The sequence below is a fragment of the Anser anser genome (genome assembly GCF_964211835.1).
Source record: "Anser anser genome assembly, chromosome: 1".
Lineage (NCBI taxonomy): Eukaryota > Metazoa > Chordata > Aves > Anseriformes > Anatidae > Anser > Anser anser.
In genome coordinates, this window is record NC_139720.1 from 132598107 (window position 1) to 132615714 (window position 17608).

A 17608-nucleotide genomic window follows, 5' to 3' on the forward strand; every position below is an offset into this window, starting at 1 on the left:
ATCTATTACTAATTCTATTCCTATTTCCCAGTAAATGTCTGGGAGAATAAATGGCCCATGCAGTGTGACCTGAAGGTCAAAAGATACAGGTTCTGACAAATTGCATCCAGAAGCAGATTGCACAATTGATGACCCCTTGCTGAGATTGTCTTGCCTCCAGCTCCATCCGTCATGAGTGAACCTGAGCTGTTAGCTCAGGTTTCTCAGATGGTTTCATCTGTTTGAGTGTTGTGATGGGCAAGCTAAATGTTCGACTGTGATGTGGACAAACTCTCTCAAAGATTGATTGATTGCATTATAAAATGCAACTGGAAGCACAAAGTTTACTTGGGCAGATTTTGGAGTGCCATTCCTGCCACCTTCCCAGGAGATGTTATATCCTTCAACAGCTGAAGGTATCAAGTGTTTTGAAGGTTTGTCTCCGTATAAAGTGCACTAGAGGGAGTTTGCAAATAAGAAAGCCAAACTCCAGAGGAAGATGGCACAAATTCTGTCTGAGTCTTGCTACTATCCAAAGTTCAGAGAGGCTAGAGATCCAACAGGACCTACTCGTTAACCTGAGTTGTGAACAGATAAACTTTGTAATTTAAGCAATTTTACATCAGACAGGCAGATTCATTATTACCATTCATTCTGTATTTCCCAAGTACAGAATAGCTATGATAGTTTCTACGTATAACTGTAGTAGTATGGTATAAGAGGGATAGAAACTCTCATTTTCCTGTAACATAAGTGCCACTAAAGATTTATCAATGGAATGAAAACGAACGAACTGCTCAAATTCTAATAGGCCCTAAGGAGAATTTAAATGCTTCTCAATCCCAGCATTTGGCCATACGGATATCTGAACATTACATGTTTGCGAGACTTAATTTAGAAAAATGTTGACCTTTAGCAGCTGTCACTGAAATAAAACAATGGAAGAACTTCAGAGACAGAGCAGTCACCATGAAATTTCTATATGACAGGGACATAGATAAGCCAAATGCCATGGAATATATGAAGAAACATTCTTTTTCTTCTGTAATTACATGTCATGTTGTTTCTAAAACAAGAGAAGTACAGTTGCTTGGAATGGAAATGTATGAATGTCCCTAGATTTTTGAATGGAGTTAGAAGATGAGGACCTTCAACTGGGGCTTTTGAGATTGCAATACATAAGTAATCCCACTCTTGTTATCAGATATAATACCCAACTGGGTACTAATAGGATATTCAACAGTAATCAGCATTTGACTTTGTACAAAGCGATCTTCAGTCCTACTGCATCTGTTATATGAAACTACTCATTTAAGTGGAAGTGTCTGAATACTTATTTTAATATACTCTCTGTAAATGTAACCGTACTTGATCTTTTAGTTTCAGCATAGTACAAAAATGAATGTATGTAAAAGTTATTAATCTCCAATTAAGTATTTTTGTTGTCTTCATAGGTTTCCCCTGACCTACAAAATGAAGTTCTTATTAGCCTATTAGAGACTGACCCAGATGTTGTGGACTATTTGTTGAGGAGGAAAGCTTCCCAGTCATCGTGAGTAATCTGTTTTTTCATCATCCCTGTTTCTGCTGGGAATTTCTATCTCCCACTGGAAGCATTCAAAAGGTTGTAGTTTTCCACAGCTCTTATGCACTGTCTACAGTGGAGTAGAAATATCTTCCCCATTAAACAGACTCTGCCAAAGAAATTATGACTCTTGTACAACGTTTTCTAAAGACAAATCTTGTTTCCCGATTCAAAGCAAAGATTGCATTCTGCTACAGAGAACAGAATGACATGTACATAAAAATATTCAGTGCACTATTAACTGACAGGATGTATTCTAGTGATCAGCTGGGTTTGTTGTAGTCTTCAGTAAGAGGAGGCTTGTATTATGGTATCCTTGAAACACACCCTAGAGTGCCTTAACACAGTCACGGCTAGCCGTTTGGCCAGTTTGTTGTTCTTTTCCTATTGTATACACTTGTGACCTAGGTAGGGCATTGTAAACAAGTCAACTGCTGTAACAGTGGGCATATGGGAACTCTTTGGGTATTATTTAATTGTATGCTTTGTGAAACATGAAGAGAAAAAAATCACACCAGTCACTATGATTATGGTTGCAGTTATGTTACATAACATATTCTAACTTTGTGTATGGTTTATGTATGCCTACACCCGTGTGCCTTAATGCTGTGACTTTGTACATTTGGATTAACAGGACTCCTGGCTTTCTCAAGGGACACACATTCATTGCCTTTATTCTAGTGAATCCCAATATGCCAGACCCTAAAATTACAAGATTTGACCAGCTTGCTTTAAGTAACTTTTAAGAGGTTTCCTAGACTCTAAGCTCTCTGGGACAGATTGGGCTTTGTCTTCCTGTGTGTGTGTGGAAAGTGCCTAGTGCATTCAGAATATAGTTAAAATTGAATTTGTACAGTCAGTTAGCTATGATTTTTTTTCTCTCCCTCTGAACATTGTACTGTTGGAGGTAATGTAATAGTGTGCTTAGCTTTAAAGGAAAAAGTATTGAAAGAAATAGTACAATTAACACATGAGGGAAAAAGGCTTCTTTATAACATGCAGAATATATCGTGTTGTGAAGGATGTTAGTTTAGCTACATAAATACATAACATGCAGTAGCAAATTATCACATATCATCTGATCTGTGGTAATTGTCTGTGTGTGTTTCCTTAGTGTACTGCAGTTAAGAAATAATTTCAGTTAGTTTGTCTGACTGACATCAACTAACCATGTATATATTTAAGTCACAAGAAATGCCAGATAATTAGTTATTAATTGTCTTTTACACTTGTTTCATATTTGCCATGGTCTAAGGCAGCAGTTAGGAGAGGCACTGAAAATCACGTGATATATGGTAATAATACGGTACTCTTTAGAGACTTTTCTTTAAGCTCTCAGTTTGAAATGATCATATTTGTGACACAAGCCTATAAAAAATTTAATGATGGATTTCACTGTCTGTAATAGAAAGACATAAAATTGTATCTCACGTGGATTCACAAACTAACTGAGCATAAATTTACATTACAAATCATTGTGGATGTAACAGGTTATTGTTAGATCCAGTTTCCTTTAAGTTAATTGACCTTTCCATTAGCTTCCTTAATTTTCAGCCAACATGCACACCTACAGGAGAAAATAGATCTTTTGTGCAAAGCTGGTCACAACTGACAAAAGGGTTTTGTAAGAAAAGGTTACTAAATCAAATAGGAGCATTATGGCTACACTAGTACCAATTTATTGTATTTTCAGTAATGGGCAGATGAGGTATGAGATAGGAAAAACTTGCTATCTCTCATTTGTCTTCTACTCTGGTATCATGTAAGTGATTTATTCTTAATGTTAATGAAATATGTTTTCACTGTGATTGCAACTTCTTGGTTAAGATATTCCAGGCAATTAGAGTGAATGTTGCTTAGTGTTATCGCTAGAAGTGTGATGCTCTTAAGAGATGAATCTTTTTCAGGACATAATATCAGTTTTGAGGATACATATTTGTTAGTTATTTTTCCTGTAAGAAGTGTGAGAAAGCAGAAAACAAGGAGATATTTGTCTTGATTTCATAACAATGAGCTTCCAAAATATGTCCGTACAACTCCTGAAATTTCCTTGATTACATACTCAAGAGCACATTCCAAATTTGGACCCATGGAACAGAAAACTTTAGATATTCTTGAGAGAATCTTCATCATAAAAGCTGGTTGGCTGCATAACATAGTGTGTGGAATCAGCTTCAAGACTTTAATGTTATATTACTTGCACTGAAGGTCCTGCTTCTGCAAATGCCCTCGCATCTCTGCTTTTGATGCCACTGCAAATGCTATCTTGGTTCTAATCTAATAGAAAACAATCTCTTTTCCTCCTCAGAGGAGGACAAATCAGTTGTTCCTCATATTTCAGTTCTCTTAAGAGCTGAGCATCATGAATTGATGTGTCAGGGAGTTTATGGAAGTTGGTCATGGTAAAGCACTAATTACCAGTGGCTGCAATTATGAAGTCTGCTTTTGTGGATGACTTTCCCAACGTTTTTGTATGTTGGCTTGATGACAATGGAATTTGCAGTTTCCAGCTGTAAGATGAAGCATCTTTAAACTAACAAAAAAATAAAATGTTTCTTATGACTATTTATTGCTTATCATGATTAGTAGATAGAATAAATGTGTTTTAGAGTTATTTTAGAGTAAATACGGAGTAATTTTAGAGTAAACGTGTTTTAAATTTGTGCAATTTTTGAGTGCTTTTGATAGCAATGATAGGTTTTAACTCACCCAAACCTGTGGCACCCAAGATGAGGCCATACAATAGTTTCTAATTTCCATACAGTATGTTTAAACACAGAGGCTTCCTGAACCATTGAGTACTCTACCCTGTTACAGTAGCAACCACATCATAATCCTGCAATAATCTGTTTTGTTGGTGGCACCTCAAATATATATGGAAATTGCTACTTCATGCTGCCAAGCCATCAAACTGTGTATGATTTTCCTCTTATAAGAAATAATTGTTTTTCCTCTCAGAAACTTTAAGTTGTAGCAGAAAAGTATTTCTGCCAAAACTAAAATGGGATTTCTGGTTTTGATGGCCTTAATGCCAATGGAAAAGTAGGAATGTCCTCAGTAGAAGTAATTATTGTTATTAAAATATTTGCAAGTCACCCATGTTTGTAGACTCTGGTGGATGACAAATTCAGAAGGATGCCAGTTAAAAAGGAAAACTCAAGACTCTTTAACAGCATAGTTGATTTTTGTTTTGGAATCTGAAATAGTATTTTTGAACAAGTGCTGCATAAGTTCTTTCTGCAGCTTTCAAACCTTTCAGTCAGATGCATGCACTTAACCACTTCCTAAGTCTTTTCCATAATGTGGTTTAAAACCTGCAGAAAATATTTCACTTGCCTTCCCATTTCTCACCTTTAGTAACACATAATTTTCTATTATTCTTAATGGGACTCATAATCTGCCCTTATTCATAGGCTGCATATAGGTGTGTATCCTGAGCAGTATTGACATTTGCCTCTATATTTATTTTTTCCCCAACATATAGGTAGACAGTCTCACAATTATCTAGGAGAAGATTAATTAATATCTCTTTGATAATTAACTCAAACTGTAAACAAATCAGATGCAAAATTTTTGTTTCAAGGAACATATGGAGATTCATGTTTTATTTGGAAAGCTGCGAGCCGAAGACATTTATTCTTAAATATCATCTTAAGGTTAAGTATGTAAAGCAAATGCATGAGATCAATTTCCAGCTGTATAGTATTTAATCCATTTTGATAGTTTCTTATAGTAAGATTAGCAGAGTCTACAGGCATTTTCTTTAACACTTTTTTTCTAAAGAAATTTGAAAATGATATTAGGTATAAAAAATTGCATGGGTTTACTAGCAGAAATAGTAAATGAGGTTAGAAACTTGAATGTTTGGACCTTTCCAAAAACTTGACAGTATCCATTTAAGTAAATTTTTATCAGGAGCTCTGTCTTGAGACAAGCTAGACTATAAGAGATCATTCAAGGTAAGACATTAAATCAGTGTTTCACAAAGCTCAAGTTTTTGTTCCCACATTCTTTCATTTGCATTTCTTTCCCCTCCTTCCTTGTGTTACCTTGCCATGGCTTAATTGGTTCAATACCTCCTTTGCCCTGTGCAACATAGTTAGGTTCTGGTCCTGCAAAGATTTACATGAGATAAGCCTCACTGGTGTCAGTGTAAGTGTTAAGCACATCCGTATGGTAACAGGATGATGTTTAGATGACACTCAGTCTAGAAAGCTGGAAAGAAAGACTTTTGGTCACAGGAAATCTGCAGATACCAACAGTTTTCTCCTTTCCTCTCAGGTCTTTCTGACTCTCTTAAAACTCCTTAAGACATTGCTTAAATGCATCTCATTTTACCTCACACTCACTGCATAAGTGTTTTGTTGTTGTGTTGTTTTTGTTGGTTTTTGTTTTGTGTTTTTTTTTTTTTTTTTTTTTGTTGTTGTTAAGAACTTAAGGAAAAGGGAAAGAGAAAGAAAGAAGGGTTTTATTTTGTTATAGCATTTTACATATTTAAAAGCCAGTTTAAATACTGTGGCTTCAGTATGTGGCTGTAGATTAATTCACCCTGTGCTCATCTTCATCTGGGAAGCTGAGGTGGGAAGTTGCATAGCTGAGGCATGATTTACAATTAGTTTTAATGACTCCCCAACATTACCATGCCAGCCACACTGGGAAGCCTGGGACAGTGCTGCTTAGCCAAGTGGCAGCTCTGGTTTTGTGAGTTGGCCCCAGTTAAGGTTCAGGATCAGTTCAGTGGTGGTTTTCTTGCTGGGAGATAACTAGGAGAAAACATTATTAATTCAGTCCTAATGCTTTATGGTTCCTTTTACACTGGGGGGGGGGGGGGGGGGGAGAATGAAAAACATAATAATCATGATGTCGAGTGTATATATTTTATGTTTTGGGACACAGCACTTGTAAGTCAATGAGGGGAAAAAAAACACCACTTCAAAGTGGTATTTGTCAGTATCTGTGTATTAATCTTTAGTCTGCTGTGGCTAGCCTGTCTTACCACTGTGTGTTTTCTTTATTTTCCTTCCTCAGTTTTACTTCATTTGTCTGGAAAGAGGGTTATTGTTCCATAACAAATAATGTGCTTTGGCTGCTCACTGAGCTCAAGCTGTCTTTGGATTTGACTCTGAGAAGGGCTGGCCGTTTTCAGTATACAAGAAAGACCCTCTGTCATAACACATGCAATCAGAGCAGATATTAATGTGAGGTCACTGATAAAAACTGTTTTGTTCAAGAGAACAGCAAGCATAAGATAAGCATCTAAGAAACAAAGATTAAGGTTCAGAGAAATGAAAAAATGAGTAATAAAAATATAAATTATGGGCATCCAACAGGAAAAAAAAAGTGTGTTTACAGAGTATTTCTACATATGCTTTGAGAGGTTCTCTAGCTTGCAGGTTCTCTCCTGTCTACATAATAAACAGTAACAGTTCAAGAAATCTCCCTCAGTGTCCCCAACACACTTTGAAAAAAGAGGTTTCTTTCTGAGCCTGGGAGGTACCTTTTGGTGGATGTTTTGTTTACTTTTTTTTTTTTTTTGGTTGAAATTAAATGCAGTCTATGCTGTTGGTAATATAAAGGTGAAATGGTAAAAGAAGTTCTAGAAGTTATTGCCAGAGCCAGTTGTTTGCTGCCCCCATCAGAAATATGATAGATATATCTGGTAGCACTCTGTAGAATATTTACCTTCTGATGTCTCTAGAGGACGATCCTTCTCACAGTGTGAGAGATGAGCTAATTATTTGATTTCAGTGACTGTGTATTACTTTCGAATGGAAGAAGTGATTTTAGCATACTGCTTATCATCAAACTAATCTTCCCTATCATGCCCCCAGATTTATTGTTGCAACAAGCAGAATTGTCAAGGTAACATAAGGAATTGATTCACTGTTTAATTTCCTGTGGTGAAGTGTACGATTGTGTGGCTTTTGTTGGTTTTTTTCATGATAGCAACATCTTTTGATTTTTAGTGGCCTCTGCTGGCCACTTCACGGCAGAAGTTTTACTCATGGAAAATTCACCTCTATACTGCTTCTGAAGTGTTTTCATTTCAGCACCCGTGATCATACTTTTGCATTTAATTTTTTTTATCTGTATGATATCAAACTGCACCTGTAGCTGTGAATATAAAGCATTTTTCATTAACAGTAGTTTGTTTAACAATGTTTCCCAGAAGTCCTGAGATGCTGCGGTCAGAAGGTTCCTACTCCACAGGAGAGAGACACTCTTCCACAGACTCCAACAAAGCTTCGAGCGGAGATGTCTCCCCATACGACAACAACTCCCCAGTACTTTCTGAACGCTCACTGATGGCAACACAAGAAGAAGTTGCTCGCAGTCCAGATAAGCTGTACAGGGTGCCTGAACAGTACACCCTGGTTGGTCATTTGCAGCCTAAGACAAAGGAGAATTCTTCTGCATCGCAGGCTGGAAAAGGTATATCCTGCTCCTGTTCCACTTTCTAAGTGACCAGTGTGGGTTTCTGAAGTAACTGTAAAGTGTCTGCTCTATATGGTCAGCTATCAGGACTTGAGTTTATTGCAGTGTAACAATCTCACAAGAAATGACTGACCAATATCCTTTTTTTTTTTTTTCTGTTGAGCTTAAGTGTTTGCTCAGTCCTCCTCTTCAGCTCAGCCAGCTGTTAGGGATACTCTTAGTGTGGCATTTGTCAAAACTTGGAGCTTTTGTTTAGTAAAACAGAACTCTGTATGTCTTGCTCTTCAGCCTTGTAAAGACTGTTATTTCTAGTGCTGCTTGGCAGGACTGTAATACCTACAAGGTTATGCTCTAGACTTTGGAAAAATCTGAGTTTAAGACATCATGTTATAAATTTTCTCCAATTGAAAAGAATGACCTCAACTCCATTGCATTGTAGAGCACAGCTGAGCTGCACAGCTCTACATCTGTTACCAATAACACACCTACCAATACTAGAGCAGGGATCCATAATTTCCATACGTGTCTAGGGAGTGCACACCTGAATGATTTCTTCTATAAAGAACTGTTGTTAAAGCTGATAGCTCACCTGCACTCTCAGATGATTTTCATTTTAAAATGTAAAAAAATATTAATAACTACTTTCATGAAATACGTGTGTAGTAAGCCAAACTTTAAGGAATTTCAGTGCTTAGTGGTGCAGATAACTGTTTGGTGGCATTTTAAAAAACATCTGGTTTCAGAGGTAGTGGTTAGGTGATTAAATTCCCTTTTGAAATTAATGGGATTTAGACTATTATCTCAATTGTATGCTTTATAAATGCCACTGGGCATTATTTAGATGTATTCAGCATCTAAATCTCTGAATAGGTTTCAAAATGTGGTTAGGTTTCTAGTAAGTTATCAACAGGAAATTACATGAAGCTTTATCATATTAATCATCTTTTGGACTTTAATATGCATCACAATGATAGTAGACCATGACGAATTAAGAAATTTCTTTACTGCCAGATGAAATCTGAAAATGGCACAAAATGGTTAGAATCTAGAACAATGCCTGACGTGTGCATTTCATTAAATCTCTGTTATGTGACAGCACTTTCTTGTAAGACCCAAGATGCAGGTTGCTAGAGCATGCCTTACAGTGGCTGCTGAGGCTGCTTGAGGGAGTTTTGCCATTCTTTTCCTTAAAAAAAATACATGATCTAACTTTTCTTGACCAAATCCTCCTGTTCTTGTGCAAATTCTGCCATTCACGCAAATACAGACTGGGCAGAGAATGAACTGAGAGCAGCCCTGAGGAGAAGTACTTGGGGCTGTTGTTTGATGAAAAACTCAACACAAACCAGCAATGTGTGCTTGCAGCCCAGAAAGCCAACCGTATCCTGGGCTGCATCAAAAGCAGTGTGGCCAGCAGGTCAAGGGAGGTGATTGACCCTCTCTGCTCTGCTCTTGTGAGACCCCACCTGGAGTACTGTGTTCAGCTCTGGGGCCCCCAGCACAAGAAGGACATGGGCCTATTAGAATGAGTCCATAGGAGGTCCATGAGGATGATCAGAGGGCTGGAGCACCTCTCTTATGAACACAGACTGAGGGAGTTGGGGTGTTCAGTCTGGAGAAGAGAAGGCTCCAGGGAGACCTTACAGCGGCCTTCCAGTACCTAAAGGGGGCCTACAGGAAAGCTGAGGAGGGACTCTGTGCCAGGGAGTGTAGGGATAGGACAAGGGGGAATGTCTTTAAACTAAAAGAGGGGAGATTTAGATCAGATATTAGGAAGAAATTTTTTACTCAGAGAGTGGTGAGGCACTGGCACAGGCTGCCCAGAGAAGCTGTGGATGCCCCATCCCTGGTGGTGTTCAAGGCCAGGTTGGACTAGGCCCTGGGCAACCTGGTCTAGTGAGAGGTGTCCCTGCCCATGGCAGGGGGGTTGGAATTAGGTGATCTTTAAGGCCCCTTCCAATACAAACCATTTTGTAATTCTGTGACTTCATTAAGGCAGAAGACAATGAAAATTTCACTCTCTCAGCAAGCTCAGGTGTCCTGTCCATACAGAGTTCACTAAATTCATTACATGATCTGAGCCTGGAACACCAAGTAATTGCAGACAGTACATTTGTTCTGTTTGTGCTAGGTGCACAGCAAGCCAGTTGCTAGTATATGTTATCAACTCTGATATTTTACATAAAGTTTTATGTCAATTCAACTTAATATTCCATTTATGTGTTTCTAAATAATGGTTTTAAAATGATTGATTCATCATCTTCTTTCTGCTCTTCTTCCCATTCAGATGTTTCAGAAGATCATTTTGATATCTGGGGCACCTGGCATTCAACACTGAAAAGTGGCTGCAAAGATACAGGAATTACAGGTCAGATATTTCTCAGAAGTTTTAAACACAAATCTAACAAAAGCATAAACTTTCCATGTTTTGAGAAATCACAGTGAAACAAATAGGAGAACTTGTGTTGCCGAGAGCTAAACGTGTACATTAGCCACTGACCAGATCGTGGACTTTTAAAGGGTTGTTCAATAAAATACAGAGAAGTACAATGATTTTACAAATGTGACAGCATTTCAAGCTGTTAGAAGATAATTTAAAAGATCATTTTCTAATTACTTCAGAAAACAGTTTTACGTAGTTCTAAAACTCACTAGAAGCTGGACACCTTGTGGAGACTTGGAAGTAGCTGCAGTAGTGGCATAAGCACAGCCTGTGAGGCTGAAAGCTCTGGCTCTACCTATGAACAGAGTGGTCTTGACAAGTTATTGTCCTGTTCTGCCTTTTGTTTTTCCTGCAATCTGCACCCACCTTACAAAGGAACTGTGAGACTGAAACACCTCCTGCATCGAAAGATGCTGTGTGCTATAAGGCTTTATGTTAGAGCAAAATACTTGAGCCACTTGAGTCAATAGGCATAGTTCAGATCAGAAATACTAGAGGTCCACACAATCACAGAATGGCTGAGGTTGGGAGGAACCTCTGGAGTTCACCTGCTCCAACCTCTGCCTGAGCAGGGCCACCCAGAGCAGGTTGTCCAGGCCCATGCCCAGGTGGCTTTTGAGTTTCTCTAGGGAAGGAGACCCCACAGTCTCTCTGGGCAGCCTGTGCCAGCGCTCTGCCACCTGTACAGCACAGAAGTGCTGCCTGGTGCTCAGAGGGAGCCTCCTGTGCTCCAGTTCGTGCCCAGTGCCTCTTGTCCTGGCACTGGGAACCACTGAAAAGAGCCTGGCTCCACCCTCAGTCTGGTAGTCTGACAAATGCAAGGCTGTTGCTCCATGTCCTTGGGTTCAGCCAGTGGTGGGCTGATAAACTTTTAATTGTGTAGCCTAATGATAAAAGCCCCTATCTCTCTTCTGTGGTATGATGCAGGGAAAAAGCAGTAACTTGTAAAATGTCATGTAAAGGACTGTGCAGACTGACATTGTATTTCTTACTCCGGACCCCAGGTTCTTATGGAAACATTTACGAAAGTAGCTTGCTGCGACCTGGACAGTGCTCTCTTTCCCAGGGGAACCTATCCATATATTCTCCTCGATGGCAGGGAAGTTCCTCGGAATTGGACAACAGCAGACAAGTCATGCGAAGGAGTCAGACAACTGCTGCCATTCCTGAGTGTCAGCTCCATCCTGCAGTGTCTCGGGTGTGCAGTAACCCACATATTGAAGCCAGCGGTAGGAGTTTGGACCAGTCACGTTCAAAGTCGGAGCGGCACTTGACTTTAAGCAGTGTGGAGGACCTCACTGAGTATGACTCACATGCGGGTTGTTCTCAGAGCATGGCCAAGCCCTCCTACAGAAAAGAGAGGCCACCACCCCCATACCCTGGCCCAGCAAAAACAAGCTCTGCGTTGTCACAGCGATCAGGCGTTTCTTCAACGTTGCACTCTTTGTGGAGACTTCAACGACATGAAAAAAGTTCAGGGACCAGAGCAGCTGGAGGACCAGCAGCCAAAGCCCCTGAGCAGGCCATCTCCAGGCAGGAGCGATCGGCCCCACACACCCAAGTGGGTAATATCTATTCGACGGCAGCTCACAGTCAGAACAGTAAAAATGTTTCAGAGCCAGACTGGCATGATTGGCAAAGAGAGAGATGGCAAATTTGGGAGCTTTTATCAGCAGATAACCCTGATGCCCTCCCAGAAACCCTTGTATGATCAAACTCAACAGAACTGCCACTCATAACTCTGCCTCCCTCTCATAGGAAAACAACAGTCATGTTGGAAAACTGGGGGGCTTGTGTGTTTTCTACCAACTAAGTTACATATAATTTTTTTAAACCTTGTTCACTTTAATTTCTTAACAGCACTGTCAAGCAATCCATTTACAAATACAGTATGTTCCTGTTTTTCAGCAAGCTTTTGAGAAAAAAACAAGATGAAAATTTTAGTTTAATAACTCTGTATGCGTACACTGTGTATAAGATAAAACTATTGCTTCAATGTGGCTAAAAATGTATTTATATATCTGCAGTTTTGATGATTGTATATTCTGTAATGGGTATTGTATGATAATCATATATTATGTTTTCATATACAGATGTCAATCAGTCATGACTGCTTTTTTTTTTAAATCACTGCACTTACATTACCGTGATATGCATTGGAATTCTATAGAAAGTGCACAAGCTGGTTTCTGTGCTTATATAAAAAAAAAAATGTTAAGGGGGGAAGTTGTCCTTAATTTCACTGCCTATTGAAAAACACTAAAATAGAGAGGAACATGAAAAGCCATATATTTTATAAGGGTAATAGTGAGCGAGGGTGGGAAATACCAAATATTTTTTTTCTTATAAATATATTTTCAAACAAAATTAAAATTTGATACAAGTTAGATTGTAAAAATATTTTTTTTAGATTCTGATAGGAAGCAGTTCAGAAAATCAAGAGCAAGGCCGTGCCTAAACCAACTAAGATGTAGTGCAAAGGTCTGCTCTCCCATTCTAGAGGAAAAACAATGTTATGTATACAGGATATAATATATATATTTATAAATGTGTCATTTTATGTATTGTTCTAAAACAATAAACTGGAATCCAAATTTTAGAAAACCAAACCCAATAAATTGAGGTGTGTAATGACTGAGAAAGAATATGGCTTTTCCTTTAAAATAGCAAAGCTTCAGCATTAAGTAAGTTAGACAAGCAAAAAGAAAAATAAAGACAGAGATGCTAGCAAAAGGGAGTCACAGAATTTCGGAAATGAACATGCCATTTGGAGGAGTTCACAGCTGCATTTCTATAAATATTGTGCCAAAGCCTGGGTCAATAGTACTTCTTCAATAACTGTATGCTGCATTGTTAAATGTTGATGTTTTATACGCCTTCTGGTGTTTTTAAATTGCAAAAACGTTTGTGGCCAGCAGGTGGCAATGTACTTCAGTATTGTAGAGAAAATTATTTTATCACTTGATAAGGGAAAGTATCATATCAAAAGAATTTTATAAAACATATTAGTGTTAATTTTAATGAAGTTGAAAACTTATTCAGTGATGTTGTGTTTAAGTTCTATCTTGTGCCATAATGATGGAATAAAAGGCTAAGCAAAACAATGAGCATATTTTTGCTCTTTTTTTTTTTTTTAGTAAGGTTTATGTAAAAATTGATGTGTTTTTATTATGTTACTGAGTATCTCTGTCAAAAACATCTAAGAGGCTTAGGGCCCTAAAGACCACTTTTAGATATGACTTAAATATACAAGATCCAAGGTTTTGCTTGTGTCTTAGGCTTAAAGGCCATCATACGATGAGCCTGCTTATCTCCATTTTCCCAAGTAAAGTAATAAGATAAAAGTACCAACCCAAGCAGAAGGGGGCAGGATTTGGCCTTTGGCTGTTGAAGCACTGTCAGGCTGGCCAGCTCATTTTATCAATATTGCATTTAGAATAAATCTCAGTTCTGTCCCTTGATACTAGACTTGATACAAAAAGATTCTTGCATGTAGCTCATTGCAGCAACCGTCAATTTATTACCAAAAGAAAAACAAACAAAACCAAACTCACCCAAATTCAAAAGATAGTGGAATATAAGAAAGGACTAAAAAGAGCTCTCACAAGCAATCATTATTTGATCTTGCCTCAGTATCATCCCAGGCTTGATGCAGATTTGCTACAGCATCTTAAAGCTCTGTAGCAGTCCTAAAAAAACAGGCATAATAGAAATCCTGCTGCAGAAGATGCTCTGTTCACTGTCTCCTCATTTTAAGTCCCTTTCTAAATATAGAAGTATCTGCACATTTCTAACATTTTTAGTGAAAGATGTCTAACACTTTCTTAGCCTCATAAAAAGATTCCTTTTCGCCAGTACCTCTCTCTGTATATATGTGTATATATGTGTATATTACCATCAATATGGTGTTTATGAAAAAATGGAGAACAAAAAAAAAAAAAACACTGTCAAAGGACAATGTGTCTGCACACATTTCAATATACAACTGCTTGGAAGAAAACATATAGAATAAATCCTGATGAATTAAAAATAACATTGGCCAAGACTGAATCATTTCTCTCTGCTATTTTCATTTGAACAGGACAGAGCAAAATTATTGTAAGCAAGATAGGTATTAAGTAGCTTTAAGTTGTACCTCTTACATACATAAGATCTAACACTTCACTGTTACAACAGTAAGTTTAGTGTGGTTTTCTAAATTTAGAAGGATTTAGGGGAAGTTTACACTTTGCTACAATATGCAAGGGGTGGAGCTGGGCTAGACCAAAAGCTTTTTTGATTTAGCTAGAAATTTGGAAAACTATTAAACTAAGCAAAATGCTTAGAGGAGGAAAAAAACATTTTGAAAAGCCTATCAAATTATCTGGCAGGTACGCATCCCTCTCCTTCACCTCCTGGTCCTCCCACCCCAAAAATGTGAAAGAACAAAACAAACGAACAAAAACAGGTGTTTGAAACTTTCTGTGAAGGAAATGTTTACTATAACAGGAAGCAGCTGGAACTTAAGACAAATAGATAGACGTAGAAAATAGTGGTCCTAGGTACCAAAGTTTGGAGCTTATGTGGACAGGGTAAGACCCTCTCTCCGTTAGCAGGACCAGAGGCTGGGGGAGTGTTAGAGTCTGAAATAAGATTTTTATTGCTACCGTGTAGGACAGGGGGACTGGAGAGAACCTCAGTATAGTTTCTGTCAAAAGGCTGCCATGCTATGTAAACACACATCAACACCCTGAATGCAAAATGATTTGTAATGAAGTGTATATTGCACAGTAAATCTAGCCTTTGCAAAACCCGGACTTTCTTTAAAATCACTATTTTTTATTTGATAAAAAACAAGTCAAAGTAGAAAACCACTGACCAGTGGTCAGAGGTTATTGACCAGTTTTAGGACAAAGAACATCCATAGTCCAAGATATAAGCGTCTAATTCAGCACTCCAATGATTTATCACCTAAATACAGAATTATTTTAGCTATTTAGGGACTTGCTTTACTTGGCCATAAGCTTGCAATGAAGAAAGTTTAGCATCCTTGTTTTCCTCTGTCGCTTACCTGCTGTTACAGAGCTAGGCTGATGAGTTTCTCTCTGACTCACCTGGAAGAAAGGGCTCACAGTCAGTGGTGCTGTGAGACGCAGTGAGGTGCCCGCATCACGGCGGAGGGAAGGCACGTGTTCATCGGAGGACCTGCCACCTCCCCACCTCAGCTCCCACCTGGGCGCTCCCACTGCTGCCAGAGTCCCACCGCAACCTGTTCATTCCCTGTTCACGGCACATGCCCTGTGTTCATGTGCAGCTTAGCTTTGGTGTCTTCAGCTACAGAAAGAAAACCAAAGCAATGGGAGGGCAAAGCAATGGACACTTGGGTAATTTGGGAGCGTGAGCAGTTGTTTTGGGTGATGTGACATCAGCAAGGACACCCTGCTGAGGAGTTAAGACACTTGTCATTCCAAGCTGAAATTGGTGACGTGATTGATTTTGATGTCCGTCTTGTACTTCAAAAGAGGTTTATGTAGCCCTGAATTGTTACTTCTAGCTTGATGTCAGCCAACAGGTCTGTGTGGACTATCCCATTTTAGATCTGTGCAACGTTTTTCTTCCTCTGATGCTTGCTCTTGCATATTTATAATATTCCTCTTATGAAGAAAGTCCATAGCATGGAGATATCAAAGCCTTTTCTCTGACTGTTTCCCTCGGGAGCAGAATTCTTGCCATAGAAAATGTATCATGGGTTTCTGCTTCAGCAGAGAGCACACTAGAGAAGGTCTCCTCCAGAAGCCACAAGGCCTCAGGGCAAACTCCTGCAGTTCAGCTCTTTCCCTTTGCTTTTTACCACACCACAGTAGTTCATGCCTAGGACTGAAAAAAATGCTCTTCCCACAGCAGTCTTCATTACCACCTCCCAGAGAAGTGAGATGTGGAAGTTACAAGCATGGGGTGAGTGTGGGTTGCCAGCAGTGCAGGGGTTGCTCTTCTCCCTTCCATCGTGGATACGACAAAATGAGAGCAATCGATGAACCTCTAGATACAACCCAAATGTGGTGGGGTCCTCTGAACCTAGGAGAAAATGAAAAGATCAGACTTAGAATAGTATTTTACTTCTGTTTTTGTCTTTGAAATGATGTGACCAAGACCATGTTCTGCTGCTGGTCAGAAAGTCGCACCTTCTCCTTACCCATCCCTCCCCTCCCTTTACACCAGGTCTTGAAGTTGTGGGAGGAATCCCAGGGCTTGTTGCGCTGGCTGAAAATTGCTCTGTACAATGTAGAGATTAAATTCAGGTAGCCCAGTGGCTTTCACAAGTGATAGGCACAAGGGAGGGGACAGACAGGTTCAGAGATGGTTGAGCAGGTGGATGGGACTGGCTGTCCCCTCTGGCAGCAGCCTTCAGTTAGCCTGATTTAAGTTACTCACAAAACTGCAGGGCTTGCTGCTTAGATTTGTAGACAAGAGCCTGGCCAAGCACTTGAGAGAGGCTTTGTGTTATAAATTTACACAAACTCAACTTCTGTCTTGGGTGCTTGAAATCTCTCAATAGCTCTGCTGTCTACATCAGAAGACCGGTATGCTAACATGGCACAGTTTAATACCACTTAAAACTCTTGTGCTATTGAAGTGACACAGTAAAATGGGCTGGAATGTATAGTCGTATGGTCTGTTTCCCCCACTTCTCCCCTGTTTTTGTTGTTTCATGGGAAACAGTTGAGGTCAAAATCTTCAATTCCAGCCTTTCTGGAGCACCATCTTATTCTGCGCTCGTGCTGGTATACTGGAGGGTCAGGAACTTCTTCCTCTTCTCGGAATTACACAGGATATAAGTCTCACCATGCTCCCTCTGTCTCTCTTTTTCCTTTTTCTTTGAATTCATTTCCAAAAAAAAGAAAAAAGAGAGTAACTTCATTGTGCGATGCCATAACCTCAGAGATCTGCAAAGCAGTGGAAATGGTTCTTAGTTGCATTAAAGAGTATCTTGACATCAGTAAGCTCTTTCACATCACTGAGAAAAGCAAACTACTGCTGTGCTACAGTTGCTTTAGGGGAAGGCATCTCAGCGTCCAGACAGTGCTGCACAGACCGCAGAGCTATTCAAGGCATGTAGACACCCAGAGTGCTCAGTCATAAAAATGCGCTGCCTCTGAGAATAGCATTCATCTAATTTTTCTGAAGCT

General features: G+C 39.2%; 1 protein-coding gene across 9 annotated transcripts in view; it reads left to right on the top strand.

Annotated features, from left to right (window-relative positions):
• The window catches only part of ARHGAP6 (Rho GTPase activating protein 6), a 325502-nt gene extending 311030 nt beyond the window's left edge, over nucleotides 1–14472 (top strand). For 8 of the 9 annotated variants that reach the window (XM_083821915.1, XM_083821913.1, XM_083821919.1 and 5 more), the window contains 4 exons: nucleotides 1434–1531; nucleotides 7734–7996; nucleotides 10287–10367; nucleotides 11447–14472. In XM_083821915.1, the coding sequence (XP_083678041.1) occupies nucleotides 1434–1531; nucleotides 7734–7996; nucleotides 10287–10367; nucleotides 11447–12153 (1149 nt within the window). In that variant the 3' untranslated portion in view covers nucleotides 12154–14472. The remainder of the gene's footprint in view (nucleotides 1–1433; nucleotides 1532–7733; nucleotides 7997–10286; nucleotides 10368–11446) is intronic. The other variant, XM_083821914.1, reaches the window with a different exon arrangement.
• Nucleotides 14473–17608: the final 3136 nt, after the last annotated feature.